The 21,477-nt window shown below is 40.0% G+C and overlaps 1 protein-coding gene across 4 annotated transcripts in view; it reads left to right on the top strand.

Annotated features, from left to right (window-relative positions):
- The window catches only part of DNAJC24 (DnaJ heat shock protein family (Hsp40) member C24), an 81,167-nt gene that overhangs the window by 34,700 nt on the left and 24,990 nt on the right, over positions 1-21,477 (top strand). For all 4 annotated transcript variants that reach the window (XM_053283068.1, XM_053283070.1, XM_053283071.1 and 1 more), the window contains exon 3: positions 14,533-14,671. In XM_053283068.1, the coding sequence (XP_053139043.1) occupies positions 14,533-14,671 (139 nt within the window). The remainder of the gene's footprint in view (positions 1-14,532; positions 14,672-21,477) is intronic.

Raw genomic sequence — 21,477 nt, forward strand, 5'->3', positions numbered from 1 at the left:
ACAGAAATTTTAACTCCAAATTTCCTTTTTCATTCATTTCTTTCTTGGTTCAAAACTTTATGTATACTAATTACAGTAACTCAGCTCTGATATTTGTGAACTTTTCTTCACTGTTTCAGAAACAAAAATGTCTTTAAGACTGCATTACTATAACTTTCTAAACAAAGGGCTAAACCACTTTGCATTTGAAAAGAGGATTTCCTCAAAGATAATTGGTATTCAGAGAGTTTGTTTCCATCAAAATGTACATTTGTAGTGACTGAGAAATCTCTGCATGAGTGCGATATTTCAGTCTAACATAGTTAATTTTTGAGAAGCTTTGAGAATCCTCAGAAAATCTTTCTTAAATACTGCAAAACAGATTCCAGAATTTCATAACTAATGAACTTGTTTTCAGCTTTGCCAGCTCTCAACTTTTTAAAAGCATCATAGCTTTTAGTGATCCCCCCCCCCGCCTTGATGATTTAAAATTACAGGCCTGCTAATTATTATCTTGAATTTTTCCTTTTAAGCATTTCTCAACATAGAACAGCAAGAATGTTTCATTCATATGATTAATATGTACCATGCGCCTCCAAAAATCTTTTCAAGGCCATGTGCAGGCAGGTGTTACATGAGGGCAGCTGCGGGAATCACTGCTGGCATGCGATTATAGCTGGGGGGAGCGCCACCGAAACAGGAAGTGGTGGCGAGTGGTAGAGGAGCAGGTATGGACTGCTCTCCTCCCTTTTAAAGATGCATGGGATGTGCTGCAAATCGCTGTTCGAATCATGATTTGTGCACATCCCTACTATTTTTGCAACCTAGCTTCCTTCCAGTATCTGAACCAGGTGGGTGGAAATGGGATTGAGGCAGCAAACTTCAGGGAGGTAAGGTGAGAAGAGTTCAGTTTCCCACACCTGCATGCCTCTTTTGCAGTGTTCCATCTAAGGTGTGCATGCGTGCTCATGTTTTTTAATGTCTGCTCAGTTAATTTTAGATCTCACTGAGGTTGAATCAGGAAAACCCCACTCTGAATTCACATACACACATATGTCCTTGATACTGCCGCCCAGAACAAAACTCATTCCGCACATAAATGAAAACATTTAGTGAGAATACTTCTCTTTTGGTGTTAAAATTAACCCATCCACTCACTCCTGCTTTATGCATTGAATGGGTCAGACATATTGATGTCATGTCTAGTTTGACCCCAGGCCCACTGAGATTAGTGCACCTTCTTAACCAAATGTTTAGGGTTCTGGTCTTTGTTCCCCATTGCTATTTTAGAAATTTGGAGCATTCTGAACAAATGCTTCCTGTATGAATGGAAGAAGTTTATAGTTTAGACATTAACAGATAAAATGAATTTGGCAGAGGTTTGGTGTGTGACTTGTCATGCTAAGGTCATGGAGTTGACTGCACTTTGTTTTTATCAGTTGATTTCAACATATATGCTAGTTTGTATATGCTAGTAAAGGTAAAATCTTTCTGCCTTTACTCATGGTTTCTTTCTTTGTGTTTGTGTGCATGTGTGTAATTGTTCTATTCACTATTTAAGAAATATTTTTGGACATGAACTATTGAATATCCAAAGCATCTTCATATTTAATTTCAACCTTTTGTTTCCCTGGAGAATTTGGAGAGACAGAGTGTAAATTTTCCCCTCTGTAACTTACCTACTCTTTGGCCTTATTAAACATTGCTTTACTACTGTGACAAAGAGTTTAGTCACCTTTTTTTATAATTAAAAAGTACTGAAAATCTCTTTCTGTAGAGCTTAACGGTGCATACCTCTGCTTGTTTACTCAGAAGGAAGTCCTACTGAGTTCAGTGGGGCTTTCTCCCAGATTGCTGCCTTAATGTCCTCTAGGGTGGTAGTTCAGGATCGAGTAAAGGCAATGAACATACATAATTTGCCCATGAGATGAACACGAAGAGATCAAATTGCAAGCCACAAGCCAGGAAAAGAGGATAAAACTTGCATTTACAATCCTTACTGTTAATGGAACTGCTCCCGGGGAATCGGCAGGTACCTTGTGCTACATTTTAGGCTTGTGGGGTGTGTGATTAGCTAGCTTAGAATGGAGCCTTCCAACTTGCAGAATAAATTTATGCAGAGCTTTGGTCATGGAAAGAACTGAACAGAGAGGTTAAAGTTCAAAAATAGAATGAGGTTTAAGTGAAGGTTTTTAGGGGTACGGAAGGAGAAAATAATGGTTAATACGATGACAACGATGAATATTTATATACCGCTTTTAAACAAAAAGTTCCCAAAGTGGTTTACATAGATATAAATAAAATGGCTTGCTGTCACCAAAGGATTCACAATCTAGAAAAGAAACCTAAGATAGACACCAGCAACAGCCACTGGAGGGTGCTGTGCTGGGAATGGATAGGGCCAGTTGTTCTCCCCCTGCTAAATAAAGAGAATCACCATTTTTTAAAAGGTGCCTCTTTGCTCAGTTAGCAGGGGCCACAATAGGCAATAATATTTAACTAGCAAGACTAACAGGACTGTGTTACAGCTCACAAAGAGACAATTTGGCTTGAGTTTCTGGATTAAGCTCACTCATGGTTGGTGAGAGAAACAGGTTTTGTATTTTAGAAGGAGTGAGTGGAAAGGGAGTGAGAGATTTGAGAGTAGGAGCTAAACAGGGGCGTAGTTATAATTGAACGAAAGGGTTCAAAGAACACGGGCCCCCAGCTCCTGAGGGCCCTCCAGCTCCATCCCTCCCTATTTTCTTCATTGTCTCCCTCACTCTGGGGGGGCCGCCCAAGAGAGGGATGAACACGGGCCCCCTCTCCCCTAGCTATGCCCCTGGAGCTAAATACTACTTTGATCCTTCCCAGATGGGTGTAGTAAACCCTTGTAGCTCGGTCATTACCAAGGGGCTTCTCTCCCAGGAAGGCAAGAGTGGGAACCCAGGGAGCCAGGCAAAATCCAAAAAAGGACCAGCAGTCAAGGAGGCGAGTGCAAGGAGACACAGCTGCAGTCCAGAAATTAAACTTGACCTGAGAGCTATCATCCCAGGCTGCATGCCAAGTGACATGTCCTATGTGTTAGCACATGCAAACCGAAATAGAGATCTTACGGTCAAATGGGATTTGAGCAGCAAATGTGGGAACTACAAGCCTATAGCCCTGAATTAGATAGGGGGTGCTCTGGGGAGCCCCCAAACAGGCTCTCATGGTAACATTACTTCATGGCTAAATAAACATGGCAGGGTTTGTTTTTTAACTTTATTTTTCATAAGCACTTCTTTATTTTGAAGAGGTGGTCTGAATCTACCTTCTTCATATAAAATATTTCTGCCAAAGAGGCCACTGTTTATATTTCTTACTGCTAGGAAGTACTTATGTTGTTAGTGGTATTTCTTGCATGCGCAGAAGTTGTTTGCTAATTTTCTGCACATTTTTGTTATTGCTGCAAATTAAAATACTTTGTTATTGTTGCTCTGCAGCGTTTGTAGTTCCTAACTTGCATATGTGAAAGAATATATGCTTATGCTTTTTTCAGGGAAACATCTGGTTGGGGAAAATTATGAAAGTGAAAGCATTAATTAAAAAGATGATAACCAAGTAAAACAAATAGTCCCATTGATAATGACTGTTTTTGTCAACAGTGTGGAGAAAATTCAGCCTTTGGAGGTAATATTTGATTATGCATTAGGTGGCAGTAGTGTGTTGTATTTGGTGCAGGTACTCTGCAGATTTTTAAAATCTTTTTGTCCTAATGCATTGTAAAAAGGGGTGAAACACATCTCTTAATTATTTGTTAACTTCTAATTGTTTATAATATCTATGTCATAGTTTTAAATGATGTAATTGTGAAGCTTATTAAATGTTTTACAGCTTTCTTATAAGTGTGGCAATCCAAATAAAGTAATGTAATAAAAGCAGAGTAAATAATGACATTTTAGCATAGTACTTGATGGCATACTTTCAACTTAAACATATATAAGGCTGGTTTAATTAATGCAGTTTGAATGTATTACAATTTTCAAAGGAGAGTTTGCACTAGTTCTGATAAATGTGTGTTCTTTTTTCCAAAGTAGCAACTTCAGTAGATCTTATTCTCTCCCTTGAGTCCAATTGCAAGATTTCCATATGTGTAAAAGATGCATGTGTAAAATCTTTTTATTAAACAACTGGAGAAGGTGATTATGTCCTGCTAATTAGAAGTGTGTCACACTTGGGGTTAATTTCGACTAGTTCAAACTAAAGATTGTTGCATGCAGTCTTGCCTTCCCTCCCTCCATCCCCCACCCCGCACCATCCCTGCTTTTTCCTTTTTTTGACTCAGTTTTGAAATATATCTAGTGAAGTGCTTTGTGACAAGCATCAATATTAAACTACGAGTATTAGACATATTTGCCACTTTTTTGTTTGCAGGGTTTGTTTGCAGAAGATGCATACATTTTTTGGCTCCGGGGAATGTTGATGGAGATAAGGCAAATATAATTAACCTTTCAGTATAGTGTTTTTAGCATTGCTTCAAATCTTGGACAGGGACAGTTAACTTATGACCTTTAGGGTATTTTTTTCTTCCCCTTCGGTGTGTCTCACAGGTAAAGGAGCTAAGGGAATTCAAAGCTGGTACAGCAATGTCATTAATTTGGCAGAATGATCAATTAATAGAAGAAAAGCATGAAAGCGTTGACAGAACATGCTACCTAATTAGTACCTGATGAACCATGTAGGCCACAGAGCAAAGAGTGCAATGTTGCTTCAGGCTAGCTGTTGTACAAGACCTTTTATATGCAAGTCATTAAGTCTGTATAGTAGCTGAAGAAAAACACTTCAAATGGATTTTTCTTGGCTAAGGAACTGGTCCTATGAAGTGTTGAGGAGCTCCCACTGATTTTTCTGGGAATGGGCTGGTTGATACTTAGCAGATTCTCACACTTTTGTCGTATTGAACTTCTTCAGGGTTTTTATATGTATGCATTCTTAAACTGTTTCAGGGTCTCAAAGCTTTGCCCTATACTATGAATTAATTTTTATTTAATTTGAACTTCCAAGCACATCTTGTCTGTAGCAACTGGGCAAACCATGATGTCTGTGCACAGTGAGAGGCTTGAGTGAGAGGCACAGCAGGGCTTGGGATCATGTGCATTTACCCCTACCACAGTTAAAACTGCTTGTAGAACAAGTTTCCTAAACTGAAAGGACTGTGTAAGTTTATTGACTTCTGTAGCCCAAGCCCTGCTTTCAAACAAACATTTTTTCCTCCTAGTTTACTCTTTAGATTTTACTTGCTGTTGGAAGGTGGGGAGGGGCGGGGTGGCGGCAAGAGATGTGGGAGTGGGGGAGTCGGGAGAGATGCATGAGCCTGAGATCTATCTACCGAGCCTACCATCTATTTTTCTTCCTTACTAGGCAAGTGGCTACTGGAGAAAGGGCCTTTTCTATGATGGCAGCCAAATTAGTAAACTCAATTTCTAGGTGTATTTGCCTGGAATGTTCTTTACTTCTTTTAAGTACCATATTAAATCTGTCCTCTCAGGCCTTTAAGGCTTTCTGTTACCGGAACCTTTTTAAATGCATGATTTGCTGTTTCTAATAAGGGTCTCCCCTTTAGTTGGCAATCCATTGTCATCATTTTATCTGTTCTTCTATTCTGCTACTTTGTTTGGGAGTGGCTGACATCCAGACTAACACAGTGCAGGTGCTACACAAGAAGCACTGGTGGTGCTGCTGAGCAAGTTCTTGACTGACGCAGCACCTGCACTCACACGAGAGGGCATATTTCTATGACTCTGCCTTCCCTTGAAAGTGCTCTGCACCTTCTGAAAATATTCGCTGAAGACTGCATGACCCTCGGGGGCACATTTTGAGGTGGCTCAGAGCACTTCTGGGTGAAGAGGAGCTATTCAAAATCCAGCTTCCCCGCATGATTGCCGATGTTGCAGTAGTTGAAACCATAAAGAGCCCTAGTGCTTCTCATGTGGCACTAGCACTTTGTTACTCTAGATGTTGGCCAGTGTATTTATATCATTTTTAAATGTAATTTATTGTAAGGTGAGCTTGCAAAAGAGGAGCAAAAATGCTTCAAATAAAATAAATATGTGTGTTTTGAGGTGGGAGGAAGTGGGAATCAGTGTTGTCCTTCTAGAAAACCCCTGGTTTAAGGTTAGCAAGCAAAATATGCAGGGGCTGAAGTCTCACATAAACTTTGGATCTCAGTCACTACAAGTTTGTGTGTGGAAGAAATTGCTTGTGACCTTGTGTTCCTTTTTTTGCTCACCCATCTGCATCCTTTATTACTTCACTAGATAGACCACAGAGGCTGCTTTCTAGATGGACTATGGTTTCTTCCTTCTTTTCCAGCTTCATTTGTTCACTATATCATAACATTCTGGTACTGGTCCAAGTTCACAACCACAGACAGTATACAAGAGATTTTCAAGGTTGGTTTTGGAGTGTGATGGATTAGGTTAGTATTGCCTTTTGCCTACTCATCCTGAGGGATATGAGGGGCAGCTCAGTAATCCTGACAAAAGGTGCATGGCATTTCTTATGGGAGTGAAAATAGAGGTACTTTACACTATCATGGACGTAACTGATCAACTGTCTTTTCTCTTTCACTTTCGCGTTTGGAAACTTTGACAGGAACCTTTCAATTATTTTATTTTGTTTTATTTTATTTTATTTTATTTTATTTCTATACCACTCTTCCAAAAATGGCTCAGGGTGGTTTACACAAAGAAACTTCTCCTGAAGGGGCTCTTTTCTCCCTCACAACCCTTCTCTTTGCAGACCCTTGCCCACTATTCTTTTATTAGTCTACTTTCCAGTAGGCTTATGAGATCGCCCAGCATTCTGTGTGTGCGTGTGTGTCCGTGTGTGTGTCCCGCTGTCCGTGTGTGTGTACCCCCCATCAACTTTGCAATGCCTGGACCAATATGTACCAAATTGGGTACACTTGTAGGGACACTTCAGTGGCATTGTTTGTGATGATGTCATCCACCCCGATCCAAGATAGCGGACATGTAAACTTTTGAGGCGCAAGTGGGCTAACTTGTGAAACGCTTAACTGATTTGAACCAAATTTGCTAGAGCTGTAGGGACACATAAAGATGCCCTAATGGTATGGTGTGTGATGGTGTCATCCACTCCAATTCAAAATGGCAGCCGTGTGAACATCTGAGGCACAAGTGGGCTAATATGTGGACTGTCTAACCAATTTAAACCAAATTGGGTACAGTTGCAGTGAGTGACACACGGGCACCTCAATGGCATAATTTGTGGTGATGTCATCCACACTGATTCAAGATGGTGGACATGTAAGCTTTTGAGGTGCAAGTGCACTAACTTGTGGACAGTCTAAACAATTTGAACCAAATTTGCTACAGCTGTATGGACACATAGGGATGCCTCAATGGTGTAGTTTGTGATGATGTCATCCACCCCAATCCAAGATGGTGGACGTGTCAACTTTCGAGGCACAAGTACACTAACTTGAGGACTGTCTAACCAATTTGGACCAAATTAAGTACAGTTGTAGTAAGTGACACACAGGGACACCACAATGGCATAGTTTGTGATGATATCATCCACCCTGATTAAAGATAGCAATAGCACTTACATTTATATACCGCTTTATAGCCGGAGCTCTCTAAGCGGTTTACAATGATTTAGCATATTGCCCCCAACATTCTGGGTACTCATTTTACCGACCTTGGAAGGATGGAAGGCTGAGTCAACCTTGAGCCCCTGGTCAGGATCGAACTTGTAACCTTCTGGTTACAGGGCGGCAGTTTTACCACTGCGCCACCAGGGCAGATGGTGGATGTGTAAACTTTTGAGGTGCAAGTGGGCTAACGATTTGAAGTGGGCTAATGATTTTGAAGATTTGTGGACTACGATTTGAACCAAATTTAGTCCAGTTGCACAGTCAGTGAAAGGAAAGTAGGCAGATTAGTTCTTACTAGAACAGTTTGTTTAACATATGTGAGAGGACTGACTTCTTATATTTTGAAATGGTTACTGCACACTTTAACACCATGGCTTGTATCCAAAGGCTTCTTTCCTCTAGAGTTTTTTCCTCTGGTCTGTGCTGAGGATCCATCGGGCCATGCACATCCTTCTTTGTGTATTGAGGGTTTTCAGCCCTATTTCCAGCACACCCTAATAATTCCCCAGCCCCAAAAGTAGTATTGATATGCGTGGCTTCTGGGTTATTTATTTAAAATTTCAATCAGATTGGCTTTAGAATGTAAGAAGGTAAGGACCCACAAGGAATCACCAGGAAGAATAAATCGCTGGGAAATCCCCTGACTGTTGTGAAGACTTCTCTGTTCTTGGGCTCAATGACTAGCTTCATACCTAGCCCTGAACCTCAGCAGTATAGTACTTTTGTGCAATTGCCATGTAGCACTGTCTGCTGGGGTTTGGGGCTAGATTAATAAGTAGCTGCTCATCTAGCCCCGAATGATACAGTGTGGATATACTTATTTCTCCCTCCCCATAGTATCAGGGAGTGTCTGGGTCCACAGTTGAGGCTCAGGAAGTGTGCCTCAGAGCATGCATCTCCAAATTCTATTTCAGAATACTTAGGGCTTCTGCGCCCTTCATAGTTTTAAGAGTATTTGGAGGAGTGATAAACTAGAATAAGAGGAAATGCTTTTCATCCAGTCCCAATTAATCCCTCCCCCAACAAGACTCTCTTCAAAATGATCAGATCACTTAAAAGCATATTGCAACTGGGACTGCAACTGGTGGGGATATTGCAACTGGTGGGGATTAACATCCCTAATCCACCCCCATCTGGATACCTGTTAAGAACTCAATCCACCCAACTTTTTCCTGTCATGTTTTTCTTCTCCCATACCCTCAACTTCCCATGCCTCCTGCAGTCCAATGAGCATTCTCCTCCTCATAAGGTTATTTTTCTCTCCCGTTTCCCTTTTTAATTTATAAATGGACATTTTCCTGCATACCTGGGAAGTTCCCTGGATATGCAGAAACTGCCTGTGAGTTGCTCCATTTTGTTGCCCATATGATAGTCATGGGACTCTCAAGTTTGGTACTAGTAGGAATAAGTGGGGACCCACAACAAAGTCTTGTTGTGTTCCAGCTCTTGATAAAAGTTCAAGATGAATTTTCAGGTTATCATTTATATCCTTCTCTCCTGAAACCTTTACCCACTGTGCTATATAGTGCTAAAAGTCTTGGTTTTGGGGCTGGTTGCAAGCCTTAAACCAAAGTGATTTGTTGCTATGTAGCAGGAGAAGTTTCTGAAGAATAGGAAAGAGGAAAGGAGTCTTGTTTTCCTTTCTTCCCTCCTGAAATCTTCCCATGTAGAACAGATACTGGAGTTGTTTAACCTTATAACATACATCTCCCTGATCCTAATATCCACCCCCACAAGATACTATAAGCTCATAGGAGCTTCAACAGGCCAGTTCTCTCCTCCACCACCATCACCACCTGCTCTTCCTTTTAAAAAACTGTGATCTTCAACTGTCTTCAGAATTCCATGGCTATCGTAATGCCACGATTGCACAAGGCTGTTGTGCTACCTAGTTGAGCTAAGTCTGAAGCTTGTGTTTCGGACAAGTTCTGCAACCTGTTGGAACATCTCATGTGGCATATTTTCCACTGCAGTTTTGCTCAAGAGCACAATTCTGAAAATCCCCGTGATTTAGTGCAGCTATGCCATCTTCTTGAACTGGCATAGCTTTATTTGTTGCACAAGTGCAGCACTAGTCAGGATGTCAGCCTGAGAGTCTCAGAGGTCACTGTTTGTTTGTTGTTTTAATTTACAAACTATTTTTGTATTTGGGGAATCCCGAGTATGCAGAAACTACCACATTGCCTGGGGCTGGCCCCCTTTCATGGACAAACTGACAAGCACAAGGTCAGCATGTTAGATAGTAGTAGCAGTAATGGGATAAGCACCGCACAATATCTAGCACTACTCCAAGGATTCCATATATTCTTTTTAAATATTTTAAATAAGTAAATATTGGTGGGTTTTGGCACTCTATATAGTTTCTATAGTTTGCTTGGGGTCCTCTTCCCATTTTAAAATCAAATAGAATCACCTCTTTAGAAATTATGGCTAATACTGCCTTTGTAGAATATTCTATAATGTGAGTACTGCTGTTGGCTCTTAGAAGCAAACTAAAATACATTTGATCATCCAAGAATTCCTGTGCTTAAATTGCACAGTGGCCTCTTATTACACATTGTTTGGGGTTTCAAACATGAGCATCAAGTGCCGTTTAGGTGCATTAAGTACAGATAAATTGATTAAGCCCTGATTTCTTTTTATTGTTTATCTCAATTGTTTTTTATTGCCCAGTCATGTATATACAAATGCAAATACAAATACATATATAGAGACTTCTATTTAATAAAAGAGGTCTTTTTTGTAAGCCCGCAAGATGTGTATTGAGATGGCATGAGTCAGGGATGTACTTACTATGTGGCTGTGCAAATTAATGGTGGAAATCTCTTTCCATCAACTTCAGGAATGAAAGTATTAGGTTTGTTTATTTGTTATGTTTGTACAGTGCCCCAAACTTGAGTCTCTGGACGGTTTATATAAAACATTTCATTCACATTATCTTTTGTTGTTTTTATGTTCTTCATTTGCTACTTAGGATGGCTTATAACTCATGGATCCATTTCTTTAAGGTCTTTAAATGAACTTTCATAAATGATGTGAGTTGCTTTGGAGATTCCAGAAAAAGCGGGATACAAATTGTAGCAGATTTTGTTGTAGGCTGGAAGGAATTTTCCTTCCCTTCTGACTCAGCCAGTTAATGCTTAACTCACTGACCAGTCTGAGTCCACTCTGCAGCACGAGGGACAGTTCTGGCACTGAGTGATCCCTTTCCTCTGCTTGAGAAGCAGATTGGCTGGTTTAAAAATCTTTAACTTTCCAAATCCAGAAAAGTTAAGAAAAAATTCTGGTAAACCCAGAAGGCCTGGTAGTTTAAAACACTGTCACCAAGTCACTGCTTAGGAAGTCTTTCCCAATGGGGTTTGGGTGAGTAGCAATCCCCATTTCACTTTGCTTCCCCTTGCTAGAAGGCAAGACTAAAACCTTTCCCTCCCGTGCATCTGCCTGCACCTGGAGTTAATTGTTAATTTGGCCAATCTGTCTTTGAGACATTTTCTGCACCATAGAAAACTCTCTATTTCTCCTACTCAGTTAATAATCAATCCTCTGAAGCTTGTAAAAGGAACAGTAGAAAAAACTGTTATTCAGTTACTACAGACTGGTTCTGTCTGAGGGTTTTAGCTTTTTAGATACACTTGAAAATATTTAACTTGGTTACAATAATGCTTCAATATACCTTGCTGGTTCTAAGGTGACATACTTTGAAATCTTAGTTACTTAGTTGCAAAGAACAGATATTTAGGAAAATGCAAAGCACACAAACACAAAATCAAAATAAATTCCTGATGCACAGTCTGACTAAACAATGTTCCCTGTGCTAGTTTCCCAAAGCCGTAAGTCCTGCCTTCTTCCCTTGAACTCACCAAACTCCTGATGAGAATCAAGCCTCCTGCATATCTGTCACCCTGAGAGATTATCCTGCAGCCTTTTCCGTGAGGCAGCTGACCTCATGCTAGTCTGCACAGACTCCCCACTTCTTGTTCCTAGCAATCCCAGCAATAGCTCTCCTGTCCCACCTACCTGTTCGACTGATTGGTCAAGCCCTGGAGGCCACCAGCCTGTCAGTCAAGACAGGTTCACTTCCTGTTAACCCTTTAGAGGGAGGGGAGACCATTCACTACACAAATCTAATAAATAAATACCATTATCTTGTTGCTTAAGCTATAACTGTATGCATGTATTCTCACACATCCTTTCAGGAGTGATGAAGTATAATAAACCCAATGTGTGGGAAACGATCAACGCCTTGTTGCAAATGGAAACTAACATGACTGAAGTGTTATAAAAGGAACCAATTCCCCAAGTTTATGTGTATGTGTGTGTTTGTGTGTATTTTGCTTTTCTGTATCTGATATTCATATGAGTGCAATTCAGATCCAGCATGTGGATACTGTTTAAGAATACTTACCATATCAAGGATAGATTTGCTGGGAAATGGTTGTGTCAATTTGACAGAAAAGGCACAGAACTAGGCATGCAACAAGCTTGAGAAAAACCTTCAGATTACATATCTCTTTAGCTATTGGCTAAGCTGCTGTGATCTCATGGGGCATTCATTAATAGTTTGACTCTTCATCAGCTAAAATATCAGGCCTTGGATCTGAAGGGCTTTATGGAATATTTCTGACAGGAAGGCATGCAGAGAAGCAAGAAGACAGCACAACAACAACAACAACATTTATATACCGCTTTTCAAAAAAGTTTCCGAAGTGGTTTACATAGATAGATAGATAAGATGGCTCCCTGTCCCCAAAGGGCTCACAGTCTAAAAATAAACATAAGATAGACACCAGCAATAGTCACTGGAGGTACTATGCTGGGGGTGGATAGAGCCAGTTACTCTCCCCCTGCTAAATAAAGAGAATCACCACGTTAAAAAGGTGCCTCCTTGCCCAGTTAGCAGTACTGTCACAGCAGTGATCAGTTCTTTGGCTATTCTTTCCTCAACTCAGCCCTGGTTCTGATCACTGGCTCTCACTGCTTCAGTTCAAGCCTAGCCTAGAGTGACATCCTCTTGCCTGGAGTGGATGGTGGTGGTTGGCACTAATGGCTGCAGCTATCCTGCACAAAGACAGGGCAAGCACAGCAACAACAGCATGAAGCGTTCCATCACGCTTCAGGGAACATGATACAGTTCTATAATGTGGGAAACCAGTAATCTTAGCAAAGTACCACTGTTGTGGCACATGGTGAGTATCAAAATTTATGTTCTCATACCTTCTGGATTCCAGCTTCTTGTTCACATCCCCGATAATGATAACGGTACAGCCTACAAGGTTGAGGGTAAAGTGTCTGTTGTTCCTTTCATGTTGCCTATAATTATGAAGTTGTCTGAACCCCATGGCCCATTAATTCTAACTTCTTTAAAAATGCCCTCTTCACTTTAGCCCCATCCCCACTTTATTTATTGTTTAAAAAAAAAAAAAAACCTTGAGAGTTGAGTTTTTGGATGCACATGCTGCTGTGCACTCTTCATTGGCACATACATAGTCTTGAATGCTGATGATTGAGTATGAACACAGTTTTAACTGTAACAAAATAACCCCTCCCCTGAATTTTATTTATTTTTTTGCTATTTTTACAATGGAGCTGAAGGAGAATGAGCTGTATGAGAGCACTTTGTCCTATAATTATGTCCATAATAATGCAGAAACTATCAAAGGGAATTTTAAATAGCATCATCAGAGAGCAAAGAGGTAAGGAATGCTCACTAATCTTTTGACAGACAGGATGTTCTGAAAGTCTGAAACCCTTCAAAATATTTTCCTGAATATTGCCAGTAGAAAAATGGAGTTAGGGCCAAATTGCTCACTTAAACAGACTGGTTCTTTTCTCCCTCCAGATAGTCCTTTATGCATCTATGATACACAGAGAGGCTTTAGCATAAATTGGAATGTGTATGGCGATTATGGAGACATTTCTGTGCCCCAAGTAGCACTTTGTGCATTTCTGTGCTCATGGAAATGAGTCCCCATGTATGACCCATTTTCCATTGAGATATCTTCATGTAATCACATGCAAAGAAAAGACTGTATCAAGAAAAGGCAGCCAGTTTGCATGTGTGATATCATCCCCAGAAATAAGGAGGTATTAGGGAAGTATTTTTATGCTATAGGAATAGGAGGAACCAGCTTCCCAACAGAATTTAGTTGTATCAATGCCTAATGAATAACTTTAATTGTATAAATGCTGTTAGCAACACTCATGCAAACCATAAAATGTTACTATATTATTTTGTCCTTACACATCTTACTTTTTAGCCCTGTCCTTTAATAGGTATTCCATAAGTGAAAACAACATTGTATCCAGTGTTCCATGACTTAAAAAATGTGGAAGGGCTTTTTATTTGCAGGATTGGAATAAATTAAAGATACTGACTCATAGCTTCAAAAATAGAATTACATATGTGGTAAATTTATATTCAGTTCTATGTCTTCTATTGATGAATATTTCAAGCACCAATCATCAAAATAAGAAATGCTTCTAAGTAGTTAATAAGCATAGAACAATTATGTTCTTTACATTTGGCTCAAATGGTAATATTATGATCTAAATCATCTTCTCCTCCCTACTATCTTGTATTTATTTTTGTGTACCTATTTCTGTTTGCATTAGTCATTCTCTCTAGGTAAATTGTCCATAAGACCAATGATTTCATCAGCAAATTATCCAGAAAAAGCTGTCAGTGCACATTGTGACATTTGTGCCACTGGTGTATTTGCTGCTATTCCAGTGGTCTAATTAACCTGGCAGTAATCTCATGTGGCCAATGCTGTTTCCTTTGTTTGTTTTCTTGGCACCATCATTCAGACCTTTACATCCTCCATACACCTTAAAATAGATCTCATATTTACTATTGATTTTCCTCCTTCATATTTTTTTTCCTCATCCCCTTGCTTCCTTTCTTTGATTGGCAGCATCATCCAGACAAACAGAGCGCAGATGTGCCAGCAGGAGAAGTGGAGGCGCGCATGCAGAGGTTCATCGAAATTGATCGAGCGTGGAAAATTCTAGGGAATGAAGAGACAAAAAAAGCGTATGACCTGCAGCGGCGTGGTAGGTTCCTGCCGAGGAGTGCTGTAGTAGCAACAGCAGCAGCTCTTGAGAGTAGAGGCTGGAGTAGTAGCTCAGTGGTGTTTTTTTCAGATGCTTTTTGTTCGAGTGAAACACTTCATTTGCTCTTATCCCACTTCCATATTTAGATACATTATTTATACTGATTACTACACATCCATTAGGCAGTAAAAACATTAAATTACTTTTGACAAAGCATTAGGTGGGAGCCGTAATACTAATTATAATGAATGTAGGATTTAGATGATAGTGACTTAGTTTAGCCATTCTTCATTTGACAGTATTTAAAGCAATTTCATTAAATGCTCTTAATTACTTGAATTATGCCTTTTATGACATTCCTTTGCTGCATTTTAGATATACTTTTTGAGTAAATTTATATCAAAGAAATAGTGTAGCATATGGTTTTATATACTCCTCACTATCATTAAAGCATATTCTCTCCACCAACCTTTATGAAGGAAGCCTGGGTTTAGGAGAGTTTTTGTAATGCATCTCTCTGGTATAAGCTGCTCCTTAGGAAGCAAGTTATAAATAATATTTCAGTAAACACATTAACCAGGCAGTTCCAGCATGCATTTCTTTTTCTGCATCTTGGAAAATAGCATCTTAAAACAGTGACAGGCTGTTGTGAGAAAGAAAGGGGGAAATGTAGGTCAGGTCTGTCACACATGGGCTACCATTACATGAAGTGATAGGCTGTCTTTCTGCTCTGGCCTCAGGATAGGAGTCCCTCAGCCTTCCATTAGAACCTTCAATAAATGTATATCCACCCTACATGTTAATGGGGGGGAGTCAATAATAGTGTATTGCCTGTGGGGAAAACACTCAGTCGCACTCTGCAGTAACACACTCTGGTCCAGCATTGACGTGTAGCCACCACCACTTTTTAGTGTGTCTGATAAAAGCTCACTGTCTCTGCAGCTTGCTATTGAATTCCCTTCCATTGTATGTTGGCACACCATCAAACCTTTCTCTCTTGCTGTTTTAACTTCCCTGCTGCTAAGGTTGCCACAATTTTATTTGAGAAACAAAAGCTTAGTCAGCGTGGCTGGCAGATACACATAATTGACCAAATAGTACACTGAATACACAAGCTTTTTTTTGATCCTGAGTTATTTTGTGCCTGCATCTCATTTCTCCAAATTAATTATTTGGACATAAAAAAATTAAATTAACACCATTTTAAATGAGCAAAATTATTTTTGAACTGCATTTTATAGTTTCATGGGTTGTAGCTTAATGGAAATAGTCATTTTTAGTAAAGCCAAGTATTAACTTGGAACCATGGTTTGTCTTGTATCAAAAATAATGGAAGTTCCTTTGTTTACACTCAGTCCATTTTGCTTTTAGATTTTCAAATACAGTATACACTCTAGTATAAAAGCAAGCCCCGTCAATTAACCTTTGCATTCTTATGTGTAATGCAGGGATTGACAGCTTATGCATTGATTTTCATTTCTGTATATGTGAAGCTTTTCCAGATTTTCTTTCTTTTTTGATGTTTACTTTGTTGTTAAGATGTTTCACGAGAGCTGACCCACTTGTGTTGGCATGGTGGGTGAAATTCATTTTGCTTGAAATCCACTAGACACTGCTGCTGTACAGCTTATTCTCCTAGTTGCAGAGCCTTGGGGGGAGGGGGGGAAAGAGGTTGCAGTGCCAGTGTAATTTTTTTTTCCTTTTTTGTTTTTGCAATCATTGGAATTGCAGCAAGTATGGATATAATTGAAAACTTTGGTTGTAGCCATATCTTGTGTGCTATATGTAGCTTGGGGCATCTTGAAACTTTTTTATTGAAAGGAATTGTTTCAAATGAAAAGGTGTCAAAAGCTAAGCATTTATTGATTTGCATAATTTAAAAAGCACATGCTATTTTCTGCCATATATAGTATTATATATATTTCTGCCTGTGTGTGTGTGTGTGTGTGTGTGTGAGAGAGAGAGAGAGAGAGAGAGAGAGAGAGAGAGAGAGAGAGAAATTAAATGTATTGTATTCTAAGTAGCATGAGAATAATGAAAATTGCATAACCCGGGAGTTCCCAACCTGTGGTACTCCAGATATTGCTGAACTACAATTTCCATCACCCAAAGCCACAATAAACTGTAGCTGAGGATGACGGGAGTTGTTCAGCAATATCTGGAGTACCACAGGTTGGGAACCCCTGGCATAAGTGATCTTCCCCCCACTCCCTCCTCCCTACTGTAGCTCCCTGTGCCTGGTTTCCAAGACTTCCACTGCAGTCCTCCATACCACATCCCATGTTGTTCTCAAGGGTCCCATGATGATCAGGATCAGCTTCTTGGGGGCCTCAGGGAGCTGCAGAAGCAACTGGGAAAGATTGCTTCTGCTAATTAGGATACACATAACATCCTTTAGCATCCTCCTCAAGCAATATTTGAATGATTTGCCCTAAAGCTGAGCACATGTACATGCCTTAGTTCTGGTTAGAACTGACCAGAAGCTTGGTGTCTGAATACCTGTACAGATCCCTTCCTAAACACTTCTGAATTTTATTGGTTGCTGAGAATTGTTCCTGAAACAAATGGAAAAAGACATGACACAACTGCCCAAAAGTTCAGTGACAGACAAATGTGTGTGTGAGAGGGGGTGGATAGCAGTGGGTACTGTGAAAAGCAATAGCAGCTTATTAGAAGAGGGTGCTTTCTCCATATAACCACTTTCCCTTACAATCCTCCCTTATAATAAGAAATAGAAAGCTCTAAAAGTATTTATTCTCAATTCTATTCAGAATAAGTGAGCATTTTACAAAACCAGTGTGGGAGCTGAATGTACCACAGAGTAAGTTAATCAAATACCAAACTTCGGGGATTACCCTGAGCATGACACCAAAGGTGGAATGGCAGTGGAAACCCTTCCTTAAGTTTTTCCCTTTGGTAGTCCAGGAATAAAATAGCAACAGAAATAATGGAGTCAATAATCAAGTTTTTGTACATACAAAAATACCTGAACTGGAGGTGCTGGTCAGTTAAATTTTCTCAGTTATTGTAAATGGGATACAGATTGATCCCAGCACCATCAGAGTATACATTGCAATTACAAAATAAATTGAGACTATCAAACATCACAGGGCACTTGATTTCTTTAAAGCTGAAGAATATGAGCAGTACTATCCACTTCTCTGGATCAATTCGATTCCACTATTATTCTGCATTATTCTTACATCAAGCTATATTGGTGAAATGAAAGATACTAATGTAGTAGTATTGTTTTGGTCCAGCACAGAGTGAAATATACACACAAAATCTTTGAGAGTACATAGCTAAATTAAGAATTGATACACTACTTATATAGGAAGATCTCAATCTCAGAGCGCAAGTGTCCCTGTGGCTAAGGGCAGGTAGAAAAAGCAGGACATGTTCTTCTTCAGTGTCTGTTCTACAAGGACATCCATGCCTCCCTCATCTTATCACTATTACATGGCTATCCTGAGCCAACGGACCAGTTTTACACCTCTTTGCTGCTCCGATAGCAGCCCTGCTGCCACCTACAGTGTCGCCAGGTTCTGTGCGGCAGCAATTAATATCCAGCGGACGATGATCACGTGTGCACAGAGCCCACCTCTATGAACTAGAGGACAGCCATGGCTACTGCCTTAATGCAGCAACCCAACAACCTATAGACCCGCAACTTCCTGGCTACTATTTTACTGACTTTTATTTTTCTGTATATTATATGATATCCTTTTAACTCATATTCGCTCTTATTATTTTAAATGATGACTGTCATGATTTTATATGTTTTAAAGCTTTTAAAACCTTTTCTTATTTTATAAGCATGCAAAACAATCTAGGGTACTGCTACATGGTTTATTCCTATGCTTCTTATTGCAGCCATAGTTAAATCAAAATATAACCTGGAATCTACTATGTCTCTTATTAGAGCCATAGCTAGATTTTTAGTGCAGTCACATGCCTATTTTTTATATTTTAAATCATTTTATGTTAGTAATTATTTTAGCACCTTTTATATTTCTTATTGTATATTTTAAATCATCTTATGATAGTCTTAGAGTATAAAATCTATTGCTACTTAGGATTTAAAATGTACTTTATGCTGGTCTGTGACCATAATAGAGATTGATTGATTGATTGATTGATTGATTGATTGATTGATTGATGCACTGCTTATAACTTGCAAAATGATCAGTTTTATTTTGAATTTTTTTCTTTAGAACAATTAGTAGGGCCATTCACACAAGCAGCCCTACCCAGGCTTGCTCAGCCCTACCAGGGTTGGTCAAAAGGAGCACTGGGATCGGGACTGATCCCAGCCCTCCACCAGGTAGCCCAGATTGTCTACCCAGGCTAAAACTGAGGTGTGCGATCTCCCACTCCACTGCCCGGCTATGTGGCAGCATGGACTTCCAGCAGCTTGTGCTTCCATAGGGGCCGGGGGAAAGAGTGTCCTGGCCTTTAGAATGGCAACGACGTGCCATGCTGCTTGCATAGTGCACTGTGGTATTCCTGGAGGTCAGGACACTCTTTCCCCCAGCCTTTTCATTGGCACACCACTCATCATGCGGACACACAAGCGGCAGCACCAAGGAAGGAGTGCCAGTCATGTCGGGGGAAGGTAAACAAGAGTCTGCCTTCCCCCTCCTTCCCCAGCCACAGCCGAAACAGTCATGTGGACGAGCTTAATGTGTGACCTATTGAATTCTAGCAAAGCTGTGCTGAACTCTGATGCTTCTAGTTTTTTTAGTCTAGTCTGGTTTAAAAGATTGCCAGTATCCATTCATCTTCTTGAATTTCAGGCTTATAAACCTTTCTGATGGTTCAGCCATTGCTTACTTAGATCCTGAGTTTGTGATGATATAATTGCAAAACCATTCATTATGTATTAGTAAAATCTAGTTGTGCATCTAAGGATTCTTTTTCAAATAGCAATGTTCAGTCAGTGTTCATTTATGCAAAATGTGGCAGCTAGGATTTTATCTGGAGCTGCCTGCTGGGATCACATCACACCCATTTTGAAAAAGCTGCACGGGCTGCTAATTTATTTCCAGGTCCAATTCAAGGTTCTGGATTTGACCTTTAAAGCCCTTAACAGTTTGGGCCCTGGATACCAGAGGGACCACCTGCTCCCAAGGGTTGCTACCTGCTTAACATCTCTGAGGGGACTCTGCTCCGGATGCCGATGGTGAGGGTTACTCAGCTATCATGCACACGTAACAGGGGCTTCTCTGTTGCTGCCCACAGACTCTGGAATGCTCTCCCAGTGGCTATTCACTCCTCTGTCTCGATTACAGTTTTTAGAAAGTATGTGAAATCTTGGCTTTTTTCCAGTATGATTGTTGCCGCTGCTGCTGCTTTGTATTTTGTATGGTTATATTGTGCTTATATTTTAAATCTTTTTCGTCAGATCTGTGTTTTTATATTCTAGCTTAATATTTTAATTGTTTGTCTTGTTTTAATTTTTATGTGTGAATAGCCTTGAGATTGTTTTAATGAAAGGTGGTATGCAAATTTAACAATAAATAAATTTGAAAAAAATATTTAGAGCAAAACATTGTATGGGCACAGTTGACCATTGCTATGCCACGGTATCACCAAGTGGTTATGTTTACCCTATGGAAAGTTTTCCCCTTGGTAAATCATTTGAATCCAGATTTTTACTCAGGTTAGTTGACTTGATCTGATCATCTCCATGTGCGGAGGGAATCCATAGGACAGAAGCATGCTGTTCTTCCCTTGCCCTCCCCACAAGTGGATAGGAGAGCTCTGGAAGGGGATATGGGAAGTTCTCATAAGCCTCTCATTCCCTATCTTTACCCATGAGAATACAATGTGGTGGGGAATAGGCAGGGCTGGATGTATGATGGTTAAACTGATTGTAAACACTTGTCTTAAAAAATGCATTTTGATTTCAATGAATGAATGTCTCTCTGTGTGTGTGCTTAATAATACAAAAACAACAGATATTTATATACCACTTGTCAACAAAAGTTCCTAAAGTGGTTTACATAGATATAAATAAATAAAATGGCTCTCTGTCCCCAAAGGGCTCACAATCTTTAAAGGGGGGGGGCATAAGATAGACACCAGCAACAAAAAACAAAAACAGCTCCCATAGAAACATCTGGGGACCCAACATTGAGCATCCCTGCTCTAAAGCATGCCGACACTGTTCCATGCCTACTGAGCAATGTATAATTGCAGTTGTCCTACTCCCATAATTTCCAGTAGTGTCGGAGCTTCAATTATGTAATACTTAGTAGACATGGAGCAGCCCCGCCTCAGCAGCAGCATGGGTGCATCATCTTCAGTTTATGGTTCTCTGTGCAGTATGTCAGTCAGTGTGCGTAACACACTTCTTTTCAACAGGAAAGCTGATAATTGTGCAGGACATTTTACCATTAGTACTGTGGTCCTTACTTAGTATTTTTTTAGAATTTAGCCTAAATAGCTGTAAAGAATTTTGTGAAATTCACTGAATAGTCTATTACCAGGGCATTTTTCAAAGAGAGATCAAATGAAGACACACAGTGCAAGGGATTGAGGAAAGTGCACCTGTTGCATTTCTGCCTGGATGAATTTCACCTAGCTTAATGTCAAAAACAGAAGAAGTAACATTGGCAGGTCAGTGGGCCGCTACAGGGCAAGAGAAATCAGAAATCTCCTAGCTGTTTCCCCTTCTGGCTGTCCTACCAGCTCTTTGACCTCGGGGAGCAGTGCCAATTACACATGGAACCTCAGCTTGCTCTGTTGTAATGCCAGGTCGGTCCAGAACAAATCGGAAATCAGCCATGATTTGATTCTGGATG

The sequence above is a fragment of the Hemicordylus capensis genome, chromosome 1, assembly GCF_027244095.1.
Source record: "Hemicordylus capensis ecotype Gifberg chromosome 1, rHemCap1.1.pri, whole genome shotgun sequence".
Classification (NCBI taxonomy): Eukaryota; Metazoa; Chordata; class Lepidosauria; order Squamata; family Cordylidae; genus Hemicordylus; species Hemicordylus capensis.